General features: G+C 35.9%; 1 protein-coding gene across 1 annotated transcript in view; it reads right to left on the reverse strand.

Annotated features, from left to right (window-relative positions):
- LOC141690489 (uncharacterized) overlaps positions 1 to 17231 on the reverse strand; it is a 35113-nt gene that overhangs the window by 3672 nt on the left and 14210 nt on the right. Inside the window, exons 5-6 of the mRNA XM_074495284.1 lie at positions 14251 to 14343; positions 13610 to 13756 (exon numbers count right to left, since the gene is read on the reverse strand). Of these exons, the coding sequence (XP_074351385.1) occupies positions 13610 to 13756; positions 14251 to 14343 (240 nt within the window). The remainder of the gene's footprint in view (positions 1 to 13609; positions 13757 to 14250; positions 14344 to 17231) is intronic.

Below are 17231 nucleotides of genomic sequence, written 5' to 3' on the forward strand. Positions count from 1 at the left end.
ACCCTTTTGCCGAACTCATTTATTCGAACCAAAAACCAAATCTTTGAACCAAAACCCTTTGTAAAATTTAAATAAAAAAAAATCAAAATCCCTTTTTAATAGAAAAAAGTCGAACATACCTCAAAAACAAATCCAAGAAAATCACACAACTTATGTACTATACTCTCTCTTAAGATCATACACTAAGCAATTGGGTTTATTTAGATATAACCAAGAGATGTTGACGCAAAAACTTTCTTAAACACTTGCATGCAAAGAATATATAAATGGGGGATTGAAAATGATGAAGATCAATGGCAAGATCTTTAAATTCTAAGTAGATTTTGGTGTTGCATGTAGGACACTCGGTGAGAGAGAGAAGAAGAGAGGGAGAGAGAGCCGAGAGAGAAGAACGAGAGGGGAGAGATGAAAAATGATGTGAATGAAGTGGTGGTATAAATGACAAGCCTTTTGTTTGATTCTCCCATGTGCTTATATTAGTGGAATTGTAAAATTACCAACCTACCCTTCTCTCACTACTAGCACAAAATGCATGCATGGATGATATGGTAATTTGGTTAAGTTGAAATGAGATAATGGGGTTGTTAATGACACAACTTCTCTTCTCTTATATAGTGAGTGAAAATGCATGCAAGGGCAATTAGGTAATCTAATAATTATTAATCTAATTAATTACATAGAATATATTTTATAAATAAAACTATAAATCTATAAATTACAAGAGTGAAATCATAAAATAGTTTAGAATTTTAGGAATTTAATAAAATCAAATTCGAAATTTATAAATAAAAATAATTTTAAAAACTATTTTTTTTAAAGAATAAAAATGCATTTATAACCTATATAAATAGTAATTAATGCACTTCTTATTTTCTAAAATTCCAAATAATATCATACAAGCATATAATCCCAAATCATGCACCTTAATAGTTAACAACATAGATTCACATATCACGTATAGTAATAAATATACTTAATCATAAAATTTTCCTTTTTACTAATATTCATTCTTCACGTAACCGGTCGCGTCCTGACTCACGGCCCGACGCTGAGCGTTTTCAACTACGCTTCACAATCATTCTCTTTATACCAGCGGACACGTCAAACTGGAATATAATATTTATTTAAATATTTCCATTCTCATATAATAATACATTATTCATATAATTACACTTTACTCGCATAATTAATTCACGAAAATTCCCAATCGTTACATTCTACCCCCTTAAAGGATTATGTCCTCAGAATCTAATCTAAACAAATAGAATGGTGATATTTCTCCCACAATTCACTTTTTAATTTCCAAGATGACTCTTCTATCCTGGGATTTCTCCACAAAACTCTAACTAGAGGCACCACTTTATTTTTAAGCGCTTTTTCTTTATGATCTAGAATTTATACTAGATGCTCCACATATGATAGATCTCGTTGAATTTCCACGGGTCCTAGCTCAATCACATGACTGGCATTATCATTATACTTCTTCAAAAGAGAAACGTGAAACACATTATGAAGATGTTGCATCTGTAGAGGTAACGCTAACTTATATGCTACTTTTCCAGTTTTCCTTAACACTTTGAATAGTCCAGTATATTTAGGACTCAACTTGCCGTTCTTCCTGAATCTGGATAGACCTTTCCATGGAGGGATCTTTAACAATACTTTGATTGGGGGTGCGAACATCACATCCTTTCTTTTTTTGATCTGCATATTTCTTCTGTCGATCTTGAGCATCAATTAGCCTTTTATGAATCACATCCATTTTCTCTTTCTCCTGTTGCATCAACTATGGGCTAATAATTTAAGTTCGCCAACCTCATCCCAGTAGGTAGGGGATCTGCACTTTCTTTCATACAATGCCTCGTAAGGCGGCATGTTGATAATTGCGTGATAACTATTGTTATAAGAGAATTCAATCAAAGGAAAATGGTCGTCTCAATTCTCTTTGAAATCCAATGGACAAGTTCGCAACGTACCTTTGATTATTTGAATAGTCCTTTCACTTTGTCCGATGTTCTGCGAATGATATGCCTTACTTGTTTTTCAATTTAGCTTCCAAATGATCATGAAATTGTCGCCAAGATCTCGAGTTAAATTTCGGATCTCTACCGGATATGATAAACACTGGAACTCCGTGACGCATCACGATTTCATCCACATAAATCTTAACTAAAATTTTCCAATGAGAATCTTCCACTGATATGCAAGAAATGAGCTGACTTTGTCAATCGACCAATTATTACCCATATTGCGTCATGATTAGACTTAGTCTTTGGTAATCTTACCACAAAATTCATCACGATAAGCTCCCATTTTCGTTCAGGTATGTCTAGTGATTGAAGCAAACCACTCGGTAGCTGATGTTCCACTTTTACTTTCTGGCATGTATAGCATTTACTTATCCATTTGGAAATCTTCCTTTTTCATATTTAGTCACAATACTTTCATGGTGAATCGATAATCTTGAGTTATGTGCTTTATGAAGAATCTTGTGTTTCAATTCCATAACACTAAAAATTTCAGATAAGCGAGCAACTTGGTATATTCCTTTATTATCCTTTTGAGCCTTAATTTCTTTTCTAGACAACTTATCTTTCTCGTGGTTCATCATTTATTCTTGATGACGTCGAATCTTTTCTAAAATTTCCGGCTGAAAAGTCACTGCATGCATTACCTCACTTCCCATTTCTGAATTCGCATTCCAATTTCCAACTTCCCAAAATCCTTGATTAATTCCTCAGATGAAGTTTAATACATTCAACCCTCCTTTACGGCTTAGCACATCTGCTACAACATTCGCCTTTCCGGGAGGATAACTGATAATACCGTCATAATCTTTGATCAATTCCAACCATCTCCTTCGCCACATAGTCAATTCTTTCTACGTAATAGTATACTTTAAACTTTTGCGGTCCATATAAATTTCACACTTTACACCATTCGAATAATGCCTCCAAATCTTAAGGGCAAATATAATCACTGCTAATTCTAGATCATGCGTAAGATATTTCTGCTCGTGTGGCTTTAATTTCCTTGTCACAGATACTATCACTTTCCCGTGTTGCATCAACACACAACCTAGCCCTTTATATGAAGGATCGTTGTAGATCACAAACTTACCTTTTCATCTGGTGAAACCTACACTGATGCGGTTACTAACCTTTTCTTTAACTTTTGAAATATTCCTTCACACTTATCCGTCCAAACAAACTTTTCATCCTTCCTTGTCAACTTAGTCAATAGGACAACAATCTTAGAAAAATCTTGTACAAATTTCCTATAATACCCTGTTAATCCACGAGAGCTTATGACTTCTATAGGAGTCTTAGGCCTATCCCAATTCGTCACAGCTTCTATTTTGGCCGGGTCTACTTTTAATACCTTTACTGTTAACTACATGTCCAAGAAATTGAACTTCCTTTAACCAAAACCCACGCTTCGAAACTTTGCATATAACTTCTCTTTCCTCAAAATCTCCAAAGAAATCCTCAAATGCTCCATGTATTCTTCCTCCATCTTGGAGTATATCAAGATATCGTCAATAAATAATACGATCAAGAACTTATCCAAATATTCCTTGAATACTCTATTCCTGAGATCCATGAATGCAACTGGCACATTTATCAATCCAAACGCCGTCACAAGAACTCATAGTATCCACATCTTGATCGAAACACCATCTTGGGTATATCGTCCGCTTAATCTTCAGCTGATGATACCCAGATCCTAAGTCAATCTTTGAGAAACAAATAGCTCCTTCCCATTTATCAAAGCAAGTCGTCAATTCGCGGTAGAGGATACTTATTCTTATTTCTCAACTCATTCAATTCGCTATAATTGATACACGACCTCAAACTTTCCTCTTTCTTATTTACAAATAGCACTGGTGCACCCCTCAGGGATACACTCAGGAAAATAACTCCTTTATCCAGCAATTCCTGCAATTACGTCGCTAACTCTTTTATCTCGACAGGCGCTATTCAATAGGGAGCTTTCGATATTGATTCCGTTCCAGGAGCCAAATAAATCATAAACTCGACCTCTCGATCTGGAGGTAGTCCAGGTAATTTATCTAGAAGCTCATCAGGAAAATCTTTAACTACTGGAATATCTTCAATCTTTAAGGACTCCTTTTCTACATCCTTTACATGTGCTAAATATACTTCACACCCATGTCATAACAGTCTCTTCATTTCGATAGCCATTAGAAACTTCTTCTCTTGCTTCTTTCCTTTGAATATCACTTTAATACCATCCTTGGTCTCTAATTTCACTTTCTTACTTCTTAATTCGATTTGCACATAGTGGTTTGAAAACTAATCCATCCGTAATAGAACGTCGAATTCTCTTAACTTGAAAAGAATCAAGTCAGTGGAAAAGTGCCGACCTTCTATAATCCTATTGCAAATGGGACAGATTATCTTGGAAGTAACTCCTTCTTGATTCACTACTTCTCTAATCAAATTAGGTTCGAGAGGGTATGCAACACACTTTAATAACTTTTTCAGCAATAAATGATCTAGTTGCTCCAGAATCCATTAACACTTTAACTTTTACTGAGTTTATATCAAGCATACCTTCCACCACATCCGCATTCTGCACAGTATCTTTCATTGTCATGTTGAACGTTCTTGCCCTTGGCTGAGTTGCTGGTGCTGCAGAGGGCGATGGTCTAGTAATCCTAAGCACATTCGCCTTCTGAACAGGCTCCGTACAGTTCCTTGCCATATGGCCCACCTTTCCATAATTAAAATAAGTCAATTTCGGCTTCCCTGCTTCACTCGAGCATTCCGTCGAATAGTGACCTTCTTGATTGTACTTAAAACAAATCATGTCTTCTTGTATCAGATTCAGAAACCTCATCTCCAACTGGTCTTGCATATAATTTAGAAAATACTTCTCTAAAACATCTCCGTAAACTTCTCCCACATTATAACTTTTCCTTCAAGCAGCGCCTTTGAATATTTCTACCTATAACTTGCCTCAACCTAAAGGTAATAACTTGCGTACTGCACCTTTTTCTCATCCTTAACTTCCGCTAACTCGAACGCTTTTCCATTTCTCTCAACCACGACTGAGCTTTAATCTTTTCTGTAAATCCTAAAATCTATGGGGGAGGCACGGACTGAAAATGTTTAAAGTTTCCGACTTTAGAGGCTACATATTCTTACAACAGTTGAACAAGTCGGTTCATTATAGGAGTATCTTGGTTTAGTTCTTGGTCTTAGGTTTGAGTTTTTGATTGGTGGTTTGGTGATGTGACCATTCTTTACAATCCTGATTGAGCAATTATTTAGTAATATGATAACATGACATATATAATAATAAAGATTCTTTTTGAAACCATTTGTGGGTATTAAGCTTTACCTACTTGCACATGCAATCCTATTACTACATAATTCGCTCCTCAGTTATCTTCCTCATATGGTACAAGATATGATTTACAAGGTATTTAGAAACATGGTATGTAAAAGGGTTGATAAAGATTTCCAGGGTTTACAAGGTGAAATATTTATATAAGGCTTTAACAGTGCATAATAAAGAAGTGTAGGTACAATAAGTTCGTTCATAAGGTACAATGATACAGCAGGATAACATAGAGGAAAAACTGGAAAACATCCCCCTTCCTACCCTTAACTTCTACCTAGCCTCTACTGACTACAACCATAGAAAACCAATCATAATACAACAACATCGACAACTACTGCTCCCACCAAAGTTCCTATATGGTTATCAACATCTAATAATCCAAGATCTCCCTCAAGACAGACAACATCCAGAGGATGATCTTATGCACCCTCTGGGCCTCAACATCTGCCTTACTAGTAGACAGTCCCTCGTCTAATCTCCTCCGGGAAATCTGCTCCACCATCTGAATCCGGACTCTCCACTCTTCCTTCATAACTGAAGTCCTCTTCCTAGACTCTCTAGCTAGCCTATCTACCAAATCTCCCAACTCAGGAATGCGGGAGTGTAAGTCATATGTCATAGACCTATTTGTATATTCGAGGATTCAACTCAACTCAAATAAGAATGTAATAAGTAAATAGTGGAACTACCATCAGAGAGATCTCGCAAAGTAATATCTGTCAAAGGATTCAGAGACAAGGTTCATCTACAGACTTGAGGAATTAATTCACTGGAAGAAGTTCAAGAAATTGATCATGCCTCAGTGATATAAGTCAAGATCGTGGATTTAATCAAGTGACAGAGATCTCGTCAGAGTATCAATTAATTACAAGGATTTAATCTGAAGAAAATCAAAGTGTCAGAGTCAAGACATGAAGAAACGTCATGGAAGTTAGTCACTCATGAACCAGACAATACATCGAGTGTCAACGTTGAAGTGGTGGAATTGATTCATAATTTTCAGTGATTTTCAGAAGATTTGCAGAAGAATGGTTGCTGCTCAAGACTAGAATTAATTCTCTATTAATTAATTAATTCATCTAATTTGATTAAGAAAATAAATTATATCTGCGAAGAATAATTTATTTATTAATTGAATTAATTGATTAATTAATTCTGAATTAATTTTAGGAATTTTCAGAAGTTTAATTGGATTAAATTCAAATCTTAAATCAGCAAGACAAATGGAAATGAACTAGCATGACAATCTGGATTGTCATACCGATTGTCATGCTAGGCCATTTTCCATTGTCATACCGAAAGTTACTCTAGGAGGATAATTGTCTTGCTAGTTCATTCTGATTGTCATGCTAGTTCATTCTGATTGTCATGCTAGTTCATTCAGATTGTCTTGCTAGTTCATTCAATTGTCCTACCGAAAGTCTTGCCAGCTATAGGATTGTCATGCCAATTCAATTCTATTGATTTTGTTGATTAAAAAGAAGCAGAAGACCTTCTTTCAATTATCATCCAAAACACAAGTCAAGAACAAAAGAGCAGCCGCCTTGAAATATAAAATCATCTTCTCTGCAGAAATTCAAGATCAATTTCTAGTTTGTTAATGTTAAATCCAAACCACTAGAATTATTTATCTTGTTCTTGTGTAACAATTTAGCGGATCAAAATCCCTAGAACTTAATCTCAAATCGCGTTTAGCATTTGATTCTAATTATTGCAAAAATAGAAAAAGTTCATGTCGAATTTATTCTAGATTTGTGATAATTGATTTGAGATTAATACCTTGTAATCGATACAGTTGTTGTAACACCTTTCAAGTTTAATAATATTTTTATTTAACTTGAATTTTGTTTCACATTTTTTATTCCGCATTTTATTCGATTATTTGGTAACGTTTGTATTCAACCCCCCTTCTACAAACACATTGGGACCTAACAATTGGTATCAGAGCCTTCTGATTAACTAACAAATCAAGATCCTAGACTTTTGTGATTTTTCAACTCCTTGAATTTTTATTTATTCAAAAATTCATAATGACTTCACATAAAGTTGGAACCGTTAAAATTCCACAATTTGATAAAGAGAATTATATCATGTGGAAGAAGAAGATGCTATTATTCTTACAAGTTGCAAATCCCAAATATTCAAACTTGTTAAAGAAGGGTATAAAAACTCCGATGGTTATTGAACCGGAGGTAATAATAGATGGTGTGGTGACTACTGAAGCTAGAACCTATCCAAAAGAGCCTGAAGATTTTACTCCTGCTGAGAAGGAAGAAGCCTCCTTGGATGCCAGCCTTCAATTAATATTAATTGATTCCCTTGATCCCTTGATGAACAGACATGTGATGAACTATAAAAATTCCAAACACATGTGGGAAACTATTGAGGTGATTAATGAAGGCACAGAGGAAGTTAGGGAGAACAAGTTGGAAATCCTAACCTCTGAATATGAACATTTCAAATCAAATCCAGGAGAAGGAATTACTGAAGTGTTTGAGAGGTACAATGCGTTGATCAATAACCTGAACATCAATGGAAAGTATTATTCAATCAGGGAGGTCAATAAAAAGTTCCTTTTAACACTGCCAGCTCATCTTGAACATAGAATCACTGCCATTAGAGAAGCTAGAGATCTGAGTGAGATTTCTTTGGACAGGCTCTATGGAGTGTTAAAAACCTATGAGTTGGAGCAGATTCAACAGAAGGAAGTCTACGGGAAGGATAGAATGGTCAACACATCTACTGCACTTGTAGCTGAAGGTCAACAACAACAACAATCTCAACAGTTAGAAAGAATGGTACAGTTTTCCAAGGGTGAGGAAAATGAGTTAGTAGCAGAATATGATCCTCCTACTACAAATCAATCAAGTGATGATTTTTATTCCTTGGAAGAGCTGGAGCAATTGGAAGATGAATCAATGGCCCAAATTGTCAAGAGATTCTCCCATGTCAGATTCAGGAGGAATCCCAAGCTTAAGTACAAGTCCAACTACAACAAATTCCAGAAAGGTGGATCTTCATCCTCTAACACCAGCAGTGGTGGGTACAAAACAGGGATGGTTGATCGAAGCACCATTAGATGCTATAACTGCAATGAGTTGGGACACTTTGCCACAGAATGTAGGAAGCCAAAGCAAGTAAGAAAGAACTCTGAAAGGGCTTATCTGGCAAAGGGAAGAAGCTGGGATGATACTGACAGTGAAGATGAAGATGAAGGAAATCTTGCTCTTATGGCTATTGATGGAAAAGCTTCATCGTCAAGAATAGAGGTAAAACTTTCTGATGCTGAAATGGTTTATCATCTAAGAGGTAACTTAGATTGTGCACGTCGTGATAATGAACTGTTAAGTTTACAGATCACAGACCTTGAGAAAGAGGTCAATGAATTAAGACTTGTGCACATTAATCAAGACAAATTAAAAGAACAGGTATCTTTTCTAGAGAATAGAGTTGACTGTTATAGAAAACTCGAAACTATTCTCAAAGACAAGATCACCGGTCTTGAGACTAAGGTTAGAGCCTACTTCAATTCTTGTTCGAAGGCTAAAGAGTTCTACAGTAAGCAAGCTGTTAATCAAACATCTGGAATAGGTTATGATTACAATGCTGCTATTGGAGAATTAGGCATAAACTCCCCTCCTCATGTATGTGCTAAAGGGAGGGAAGTACCACATGTGCTTAAGGGTGTTGATGAACCCCTCTATAAAGCATCAATTGCTGAACCATTTGATGCGACCTCTTCTATTATTCAAGAAGAAATACGTGCTGAGGATCATGCTAATGAGAAGATTGTTTCCAAGTCAAGTGAGTCGAAAGTTCCAGTCAAAGTTGTGAAAGCAACTAAGACTAACTCAGACACACATGAGTTGGATAACAATAATGCCATGTCTACCATGCATAAATTTCCTGCTGTTAATCACTCTCATAAAGCATGTGGTGTTGCTAATTGTATGTCTTGTGCTTTTAATATGATGTATGCTTATTTTAATGGTAAGCATGTGTCTAATGATAAGACTACTCCTCGTCAGCATGTGAATAACAAGAAGCATGATAGGTCTAAGACTGCTAGTCCTTCTAAGGCTAGAAAGGAGACATTTGTGCCTAAGCTTAAACAGAAATTTGTTAAGGCTGTTTACAAGGTCAAATGTTCAGTCATTGAGAAAGTTGAGACAATTAAAATTAAAAATGTTGTTTTGCCTGATAAAGGACAGTTCTACAAGTATGCCGGGCCCAACCAAGTTTGGGTTCCGAAGAAGGTCTAATCCATTTGAAGTGCAGGGCATTAAAACAGGTGTAACCGGTAGTGTGGATTCTTGACAGTGGATCATCAAGACATATGACCGGAGATAGAGCCCTGCTATCAAATGTGGATTGAGAAAGCTGGCCCCCTGGTTACCTTTGGAGATAACAGCAAAGGTTTATCTGAGGGATATGGCTGTTTGCAAGCTGGGAATGTTATCATTGTAATTTTGTATATTGTGCTAGGTTATTATCAGGAAGTAGTATCCAACATATAGCACCAGTGACGAGACTTGGGAATATTACGACATATCAAGCACCTGCTGCACATTACACTTGGAATTGTACTCTAGTAAGATGTGTACAAGTGTACTCCTGATTGGTGAGTTAACAGAGGAAGTCAGTACACCACAGTTCATGGACTTTGCAGCTGCATATCTATTGGACTATGCAATCTCTTCTTCACAATCTCACTTCAGGTTGGTATGAACTAGTATACTGCTCAAGTAATCATCAAGGACATGGTATGGCACTCTAACAGAAGTTATAATTTTATGTGAATAAGTAGAGTCGTCATATTAATAACTATCTTATCACTAAGCACAATCATATTGTTTTATATGTGCAGTGGTATATTGATTATGCAACATAACAATTAGTATCTAAAGTACTTGACAAGTATCGGTCAATGATATGTTGTTAACATTATGTTGTAGATATTTGTAAGCTTTTGACATGAATGAGAATTACTTAGACTTTACCCTAAGTGATCAATGTTTTATCAAAAACTCATTCATTTTGAAAAACAAAAATTAAACTTCTTTCTACATTAGTGATTTCTTATTTCATGTAAAATCTTTTGAAATCACTATTGTAAATCATTTTCTCTCTATTGCCATATGTTCTATGATACAGGTTCAGTCTCCAATGACTTTCTTTCATTGACAGTCATGAGGTTGAAAACCCACAACGTCTATCCCAGACTGTAAAGACAAACACAAAAACAGAACGAACCAACACTCTCTTACCACTAAATGTAGTATGAATGAGCGTGAGGGAGATAGTGCCTAGTGCACCACATAAGGAAGGTTTTGTAGTCAACCCAGTAGCTCTGTCTCCTACATAGATGAGTAGTATTTAAACCGAGACAACTGCTAGCCCCCATACATCTTCTCAAAAAGATGTAATGGCTGAAAAGGCACAAAAACAGTTACTAGATTCATTCTCTCAACAGGGTGAGTCTATTGAATTTTGCCTGTCGGCCAAGGTATCCGATGTAGTGTCACCACTTCAAACATAATCAATTCTTGATGCACAAGGAGAGGTTACACACACAAAGGATGAGTTGACAGAAACAAGAGTTTCGACCATTTTAAGGTCAGATTCGATTGTTTAAGGTTCGTTAATGGACCAATTTCCTTTACAGGTGTTAGGAGAGGATACTGATCCAAAAGCCATATGTCAGTGGTCAGTGTCTACCTCCCCAGGCTTAAATCCCCTGGATGCATCTGCGGATAGTGGATCTGACATAGGTGCAGATCGGCAACTTGTTGACAATGATTCAGATATTACCTGATAAGTCACAAGGAAGTGTCTTCACAGACATTAGAAGGGAACTTTGATCTTTATGCTAAAATCGTTGGATCATTGTTTATCTTCCCAGAATTCAAATCTGGAACCCTAAAAGGGAAACTAGCAACTTGTAGATTATGACTCAGATTTATCTGACGAGTTTAACAAGGATGGGGATTTGTGAACTCCCATTGCACCACCTGTGACCTCCTTTAAGGATGGCTAAGGTGATTTTCCTTGCAGGTACAGCTGGATTATGGAGCTATGAGAGAAGAGTGATACACTTGTGAGAAAGAGTGTAAACACGAGTGGAGAGAAGAGTGAAACACATGTGAGGTACACTAAACAGAATCACACACTCACAGTGAGGAAGAAAGAGAAACTACTTGTTATTTCTTTTCCAACCAAGTGAAATATGAGAACTCCTTCAGACGACGGCATACATTCCTTCTTTAAGAGGGAGATAAAAGCTTAAGTAATAGTTTGGAGGATTCCTCAACTAAGGGGGAGAAATAGCAGGGAGGAAGAAAAAGATCATATGTACACTACTCCACACCATTGTTGTTTCTAACTACGGATCCTATTGTACGGGAGAGGTGGTAAACACAAGGTGATTTCCTAGTAAGGGAAGAAGCTGTTAGGGGAGTACCATTGGTTTTTATCTGCGGATCCTATTGTACGGGAGAGGTGGTAAAACGAAGGTGATCTTCTTTAATCAGTTGATTCTCATAGGGGGAGAAGCAAGAGATATGGGCTTCTCAACAGGAAATGTGGTTGTATAAATGAAGATGGAACTACTTGAAGATATGTTCAGTCTAGAGGAACATCTACTTGGAATCTGGAAAATGTTAAATCTCATCCAGAACTTTTCTGCTATTTACTTTGCATGTATGTTTATATCTTTTTCTTATTTGTTAGTTGAGTTATCCTCTAGGTATTTGTGTGTTATTGTCTAACAAACAAATAGGGGGAGATTGTAAGTCATATGTCATAGACCTATTTGTATATTCGAGGATTCAACTCAACTCAAATAAGAATGTAATAAGTAAATAGTGGAACTACCATCAGAGAGATCTCGCAAAGTAATATCTGTCAAAGGATTCAGAGACAAGGTTCATCTACAGACTTGAGGAATTAATTCACTGGAAGAAGTTCAAGAAATTGATCATGCCTCAGTGATATAAGTCAAGATCGTGGATTTAATCAAGTGACAGAGATCTCGTCAGAGTATCAATTAATTACAAGGATTTAATCTGAAGAAAATCAAAGTGTCAGAGTCAAGACATGAAGAAACGTCACGGAAGTTAGTCACTCATGAACCAGACAGTACATCGAGTGTCAACGTTGAAGTGGTGGAATTGATTCATAATTTTCAGTGATTTTCAGAAGATTTGCAGAAGAATGGTTGCTGCTCAAGACTAGAATTAATTCTCTATTAATTAATTAATTCATCTAATTTAATTAAGAAAATAAATTATATCTGAGAAGAATAATTTATTTATTAATTGAATTAATTGATTAATTAATTCTGAATTAATTTTAGGAATTTTCAGAAGTTTAATTGGATTAAATTCAAATCTTAAATCAGCAAGACAAATGGAAATGAACTAGCATGACAATCTGGATTGTCATACCGATTGTCATGCTAGGCCATTTTCCATTGTCATACCGAAAGTTACTCTAGGAGGATAATTGTCTTGCTAGTTCATTCTGATTGTCATGCTAGTTCATTCTGATTGTCATGCTAGTTCATTCAGATTGTCTTGCTAGTTCATTCAATTGTCCTACCGAAAGTCTTGCCAGCTATAGGATTGTCATGCCAATTCAATTCTATTGATTTTGTTGATTAAAAAGAAGCAGAAGACCTTCTTTCAATTATCATCCAAAACACAAGTCAAGAACAAAAGAGCAGCCGCCTTGAAATATAAAATCATCTTCTCTGCAGAAATTCAAGATCAATTTCTAGTTTGTTAATGTTAAATCCAAACCACTAGAATTATTTATCTTGTTCTTGTGTAACAATCTAGCGGATCAAAATCCCTAGAACTTAATCTCAAATCGCGTTTAGCATTTGATTCTAATTATTGCAAAAATAGAAAAAGTTCATGTCGAATTTATTCTAGATTTGTGATAATTGATTTGAGATTAATACCTTGTAATCGATACAGTTGTTGTAACACCTTTCAAGTTTAATAATATTTTTATTTAACTTGAATTTTGTTTCACATTTTTTATTCCGCATTTTATTCGATTATTTGGTAACGTTTGTATTCAACCCCCCTTCTACAAACACATTGGGACCTAACAGGGAGTAAACAAAATCCCGATCCTGGGCTAACTTGCCACCAACACTAACAGACATAATCTTAGGCATCTCAGACTCTGGCTCAGGGGCTGGGGTCTCTGACTCTAGCCTCAATGGTGATACCTGCATAGGAATCCCACTACTCTCAGATGGATCCTCGTCCTGATCTGAACTCACATACATAGGCTCCTCTGAAGAGGGTGGAATAGAGCCCACTGGGATACCGGTCAAACTAATCTCCAAACCGGAATCACTGCCACTACTAGGGTTCTGAGAGAAAACACAAAACCGCAACCAAAAAACACCGTTACGGTTAAATAAAACTTCCGACTAACTCACACCCTAACTCTAGTTGCTATTTTAACCTATTCACTTTTCTTAGACTATACCTAATAGTCTAACTCAAATCTATATGAGTCGAACACTCTTGCGATATAGTTATATACCCGAAATACCCTTTATCCTAACTTGTCTCAGGGACTAGATCATGCAGCTCTGATACCAAACTTGTGATGCCCTCAATCTCGGGGTTAGGAAATGAGGACCCACACACCATTAAACTAACAATAAATAAGCATAAACCCCAATTAACTAATAACAGGTTTAAGTTTGAGACAATATTATAACTACCAACCAGATAATATATATTACAACTCAAAATAATATTTAATTTACACAATCGATTCCGACTTGGAACTGACAGATAACCCATTGTATCCTTATAACTTTCCAACTAAAGCTCTTGCTCACACATCATGTACTACGTGCTCTAGCATCTGGAAGCCTACGACACGGTAGGGGCCACCAGGTATGCTCTTATGAGCAGTACGCCTAAATTTGGCCATCTTGTCGCTTAACTGCCATGGTTAGGACAAAGCAAAATATATGAGCATAAAAAGCTCAGCAAGTAACTACATAAAAGTTCTATAAAACAATAACAATAGCAAAATCTGAGGCATTATACTTTTAAATCTCTAGGTGGTAGATTTCTATCTTTGGCTATACCAAGGTTATGAAGAAAGGTTTGGGCTTTCAAGAATCAAGGATTAAGATAGGATGAAAGCCGACATTCATCGCAATTTAATGGCAGGAGAATCATATCATAAAGGCATAATAGCATCATGGACAAGATATATGGCATCATGGCATCATGTTATAAACATTTATAATCAAAACAACTTTTAAAATCTCATTTTAGGACGCTACGAATTACAGCCGATGATCTGCCGTGAAGTTATCACGAACCTCGCTGGGTTCTCAAATATAATGGGATCCCTAGGCAACATTTAAGCCTATCAATTGGTGTGAAAGGGACTTGCGTCTGAGTCCAATCCACTAAATCAAGAAAACATTCTTTTGTTAAAGAGCAATTATCTTTTATAAAAATGATGCCAGGGAGAAATTACAAGGATTCTAAAAAATAGAATTTAAATTATCATTCAAGGATTGGAGTTATGGGACTCTTATCAGAAATTGAATTATCTTCTCACAAGCAGGATCATCAAGGATGAGTACCAATGATTCAATAACTAAGGAAGAAAATATTGAAAAAGAGTTATAACGATAATCATAAAAGGTAGGAGTGTCTGATATCAAGTGTAGTACATGGCGTACATCTAGTTACAAAGTTTGGATATGGAAATAAAGGATAGTTATCAACAAAGGTAGTTCAAGGAATTCGAATTATAAACAATGGTCAATATAGGGAGTTATTGAAGCAATACTAGAAATCAAATTCGAGGTATACAAGGGAATTAATCAACAAGGTAAAGGTAATCAAGTTAATGAAGAATTCAGGTTAATCAAAATATTTCGCAAGGAAATTCATAAAGGTTCTATTAGGATTTACGAGATCATATGGTGACAAAGAAAATAGGAAATGTAATAGGGTATAAATCAATCAAATTGTTATAAACGGGACGAACAGTTACCAACAACAAGTTATCACAAGAATCAATATTAGGGTTTCTCATAAATCATTAATAGGTTTATCACATGTATTAAAAAGGATCATTACTTTATCATGGCATTAACAATCTCAATTCATAAGACAAGCCAGAGTTACTTCCCTTCAATTGCTTTCTTGCTTTACTAAAATTGAAACTGAACTACTGTAGCTGAACTACTGCCACCTAAGTTTCCTTTCCCTTTTCTAGCCTGAAAGCCTCCACTATTTGAATCTACAATTACGAATGCCTTCGCTATCTGAATCTACAATCCAAAATATAATCCCTAATTAGCTACTTATTCGCACTCGACATTCCCTGAACATCTAACAATTATCCCAACTCGCATTAAAGCTTAACTTATTTACACGAGTATAATCACAGAATATTCACATAGCACTTAGTAGTATATACTTATATACTTAACTCATATACTAAAGCATAATCATAGAGTACTTGTGACGGCCTCAACCCCGAGGTTAGGAGTTGAAGTCACTAAACACAATTACCAAAAATATAAACAACAGAATTATTATTAAAATATACTAACTTGACCCCAAACCAAGATCCAATCCAGGTTCAAGTATAATTCAGGTTCTCACTATTACAAACTCTTTATTCAACATCTAACACACACTAACTTTATTCAGCAACTCTTCAGACCTCATGGCCTGATACAAACTACCTCAGAGGAGCCGGGTCCAGTAGGGGCGGAAACATGGGTCGGTCTGACTGATCTTCTAGGCATCTGCAAAATATACATAACAGTTTGCAAGGTTGAGCATAATCGCTCAGCAGTACCAAGATATGAATAACAGAGTAAAACAACAATGTAACAATAATGGGAACAGAGTTATTATCATGGTATCAACATTTCATAATGAAAATCAGAGATAACTGGATATCACTAACTAGCATGCTTTATTAAAACCACATAGTAATGTGCTGTGTAAATACCAGAGTCCAATTTTAGCATGCTAATCATTTTTATAAAACCGCTGTATCAACTATTTATTCTCTTATATAAATCATAAATCCCAATCAGATACATAGCGGATATGTGAAGACAACTGATCAGGCTATCAACACCAGGCGCTTCTAACTGCCATCCCATTTACCTGTTCCGGAACTCAAAGACTAGCTAGGTCTCTGACCTGCTGGACTAATCGGTTTTATAGTGCGCGCAACCGAATTAGCCACTTACGCCACCTCAATAGGCCTACTCTGGCCTCAATGTATCCCATATCTGACCGTTTTATCCAGTTTTCAAAACACTTGTACCTATCTCATTTCCAAAATCATTTATTTAACCAGCAAACATATAAAATCCATTCCACAGATCATTCCATTCGAGATAGGTACCTTTCGAAGTTACTTTTCCCCAAAACTATTTGAAAACAGTGATTTATAACTACAGGGGATACGTAACTTAAAATGTTTCTATTCCATTTCGAGAATAAAATATTTAGCTATTCATATGCACTGAACCATAGAAGAATGGTCAGGGGTACTTGCCTTGCAACACTTTACAAAACCCTAAGTAGCTTTCACGCTGACTTTGATCCTGGGAAAAACTCGACTGGGATCTACAAATACACAGTACCCTAATTAGTTATACCGACATGCTTGATATCCTCAAATCCTAATTATCCAATCCGATAACCCGACTCGTATAATTATTATACACATAATCACGTAATCATGTAGTCGGAACACTATTAGGGATAACACGTAAAATATAAATACGTACGTTTACACATATACATTTTTTTTTGAAAATTTTAAAAATTTTGGCAGCA

This window comes from Apium graveolens, chromosome 10 (assembly GCF_009905375.1).
Source record: "Apium graveolens cultivar Ventura chromosome 10, ASM990537v1, whole genome shotgun sequence".
Classification (NCBI taxonomy): Eukaryota; Viridiplantae; Streptophyta; class Magnoliopsida; order Apiales; family Apiaceae; genus Apium; species Apium graveolens.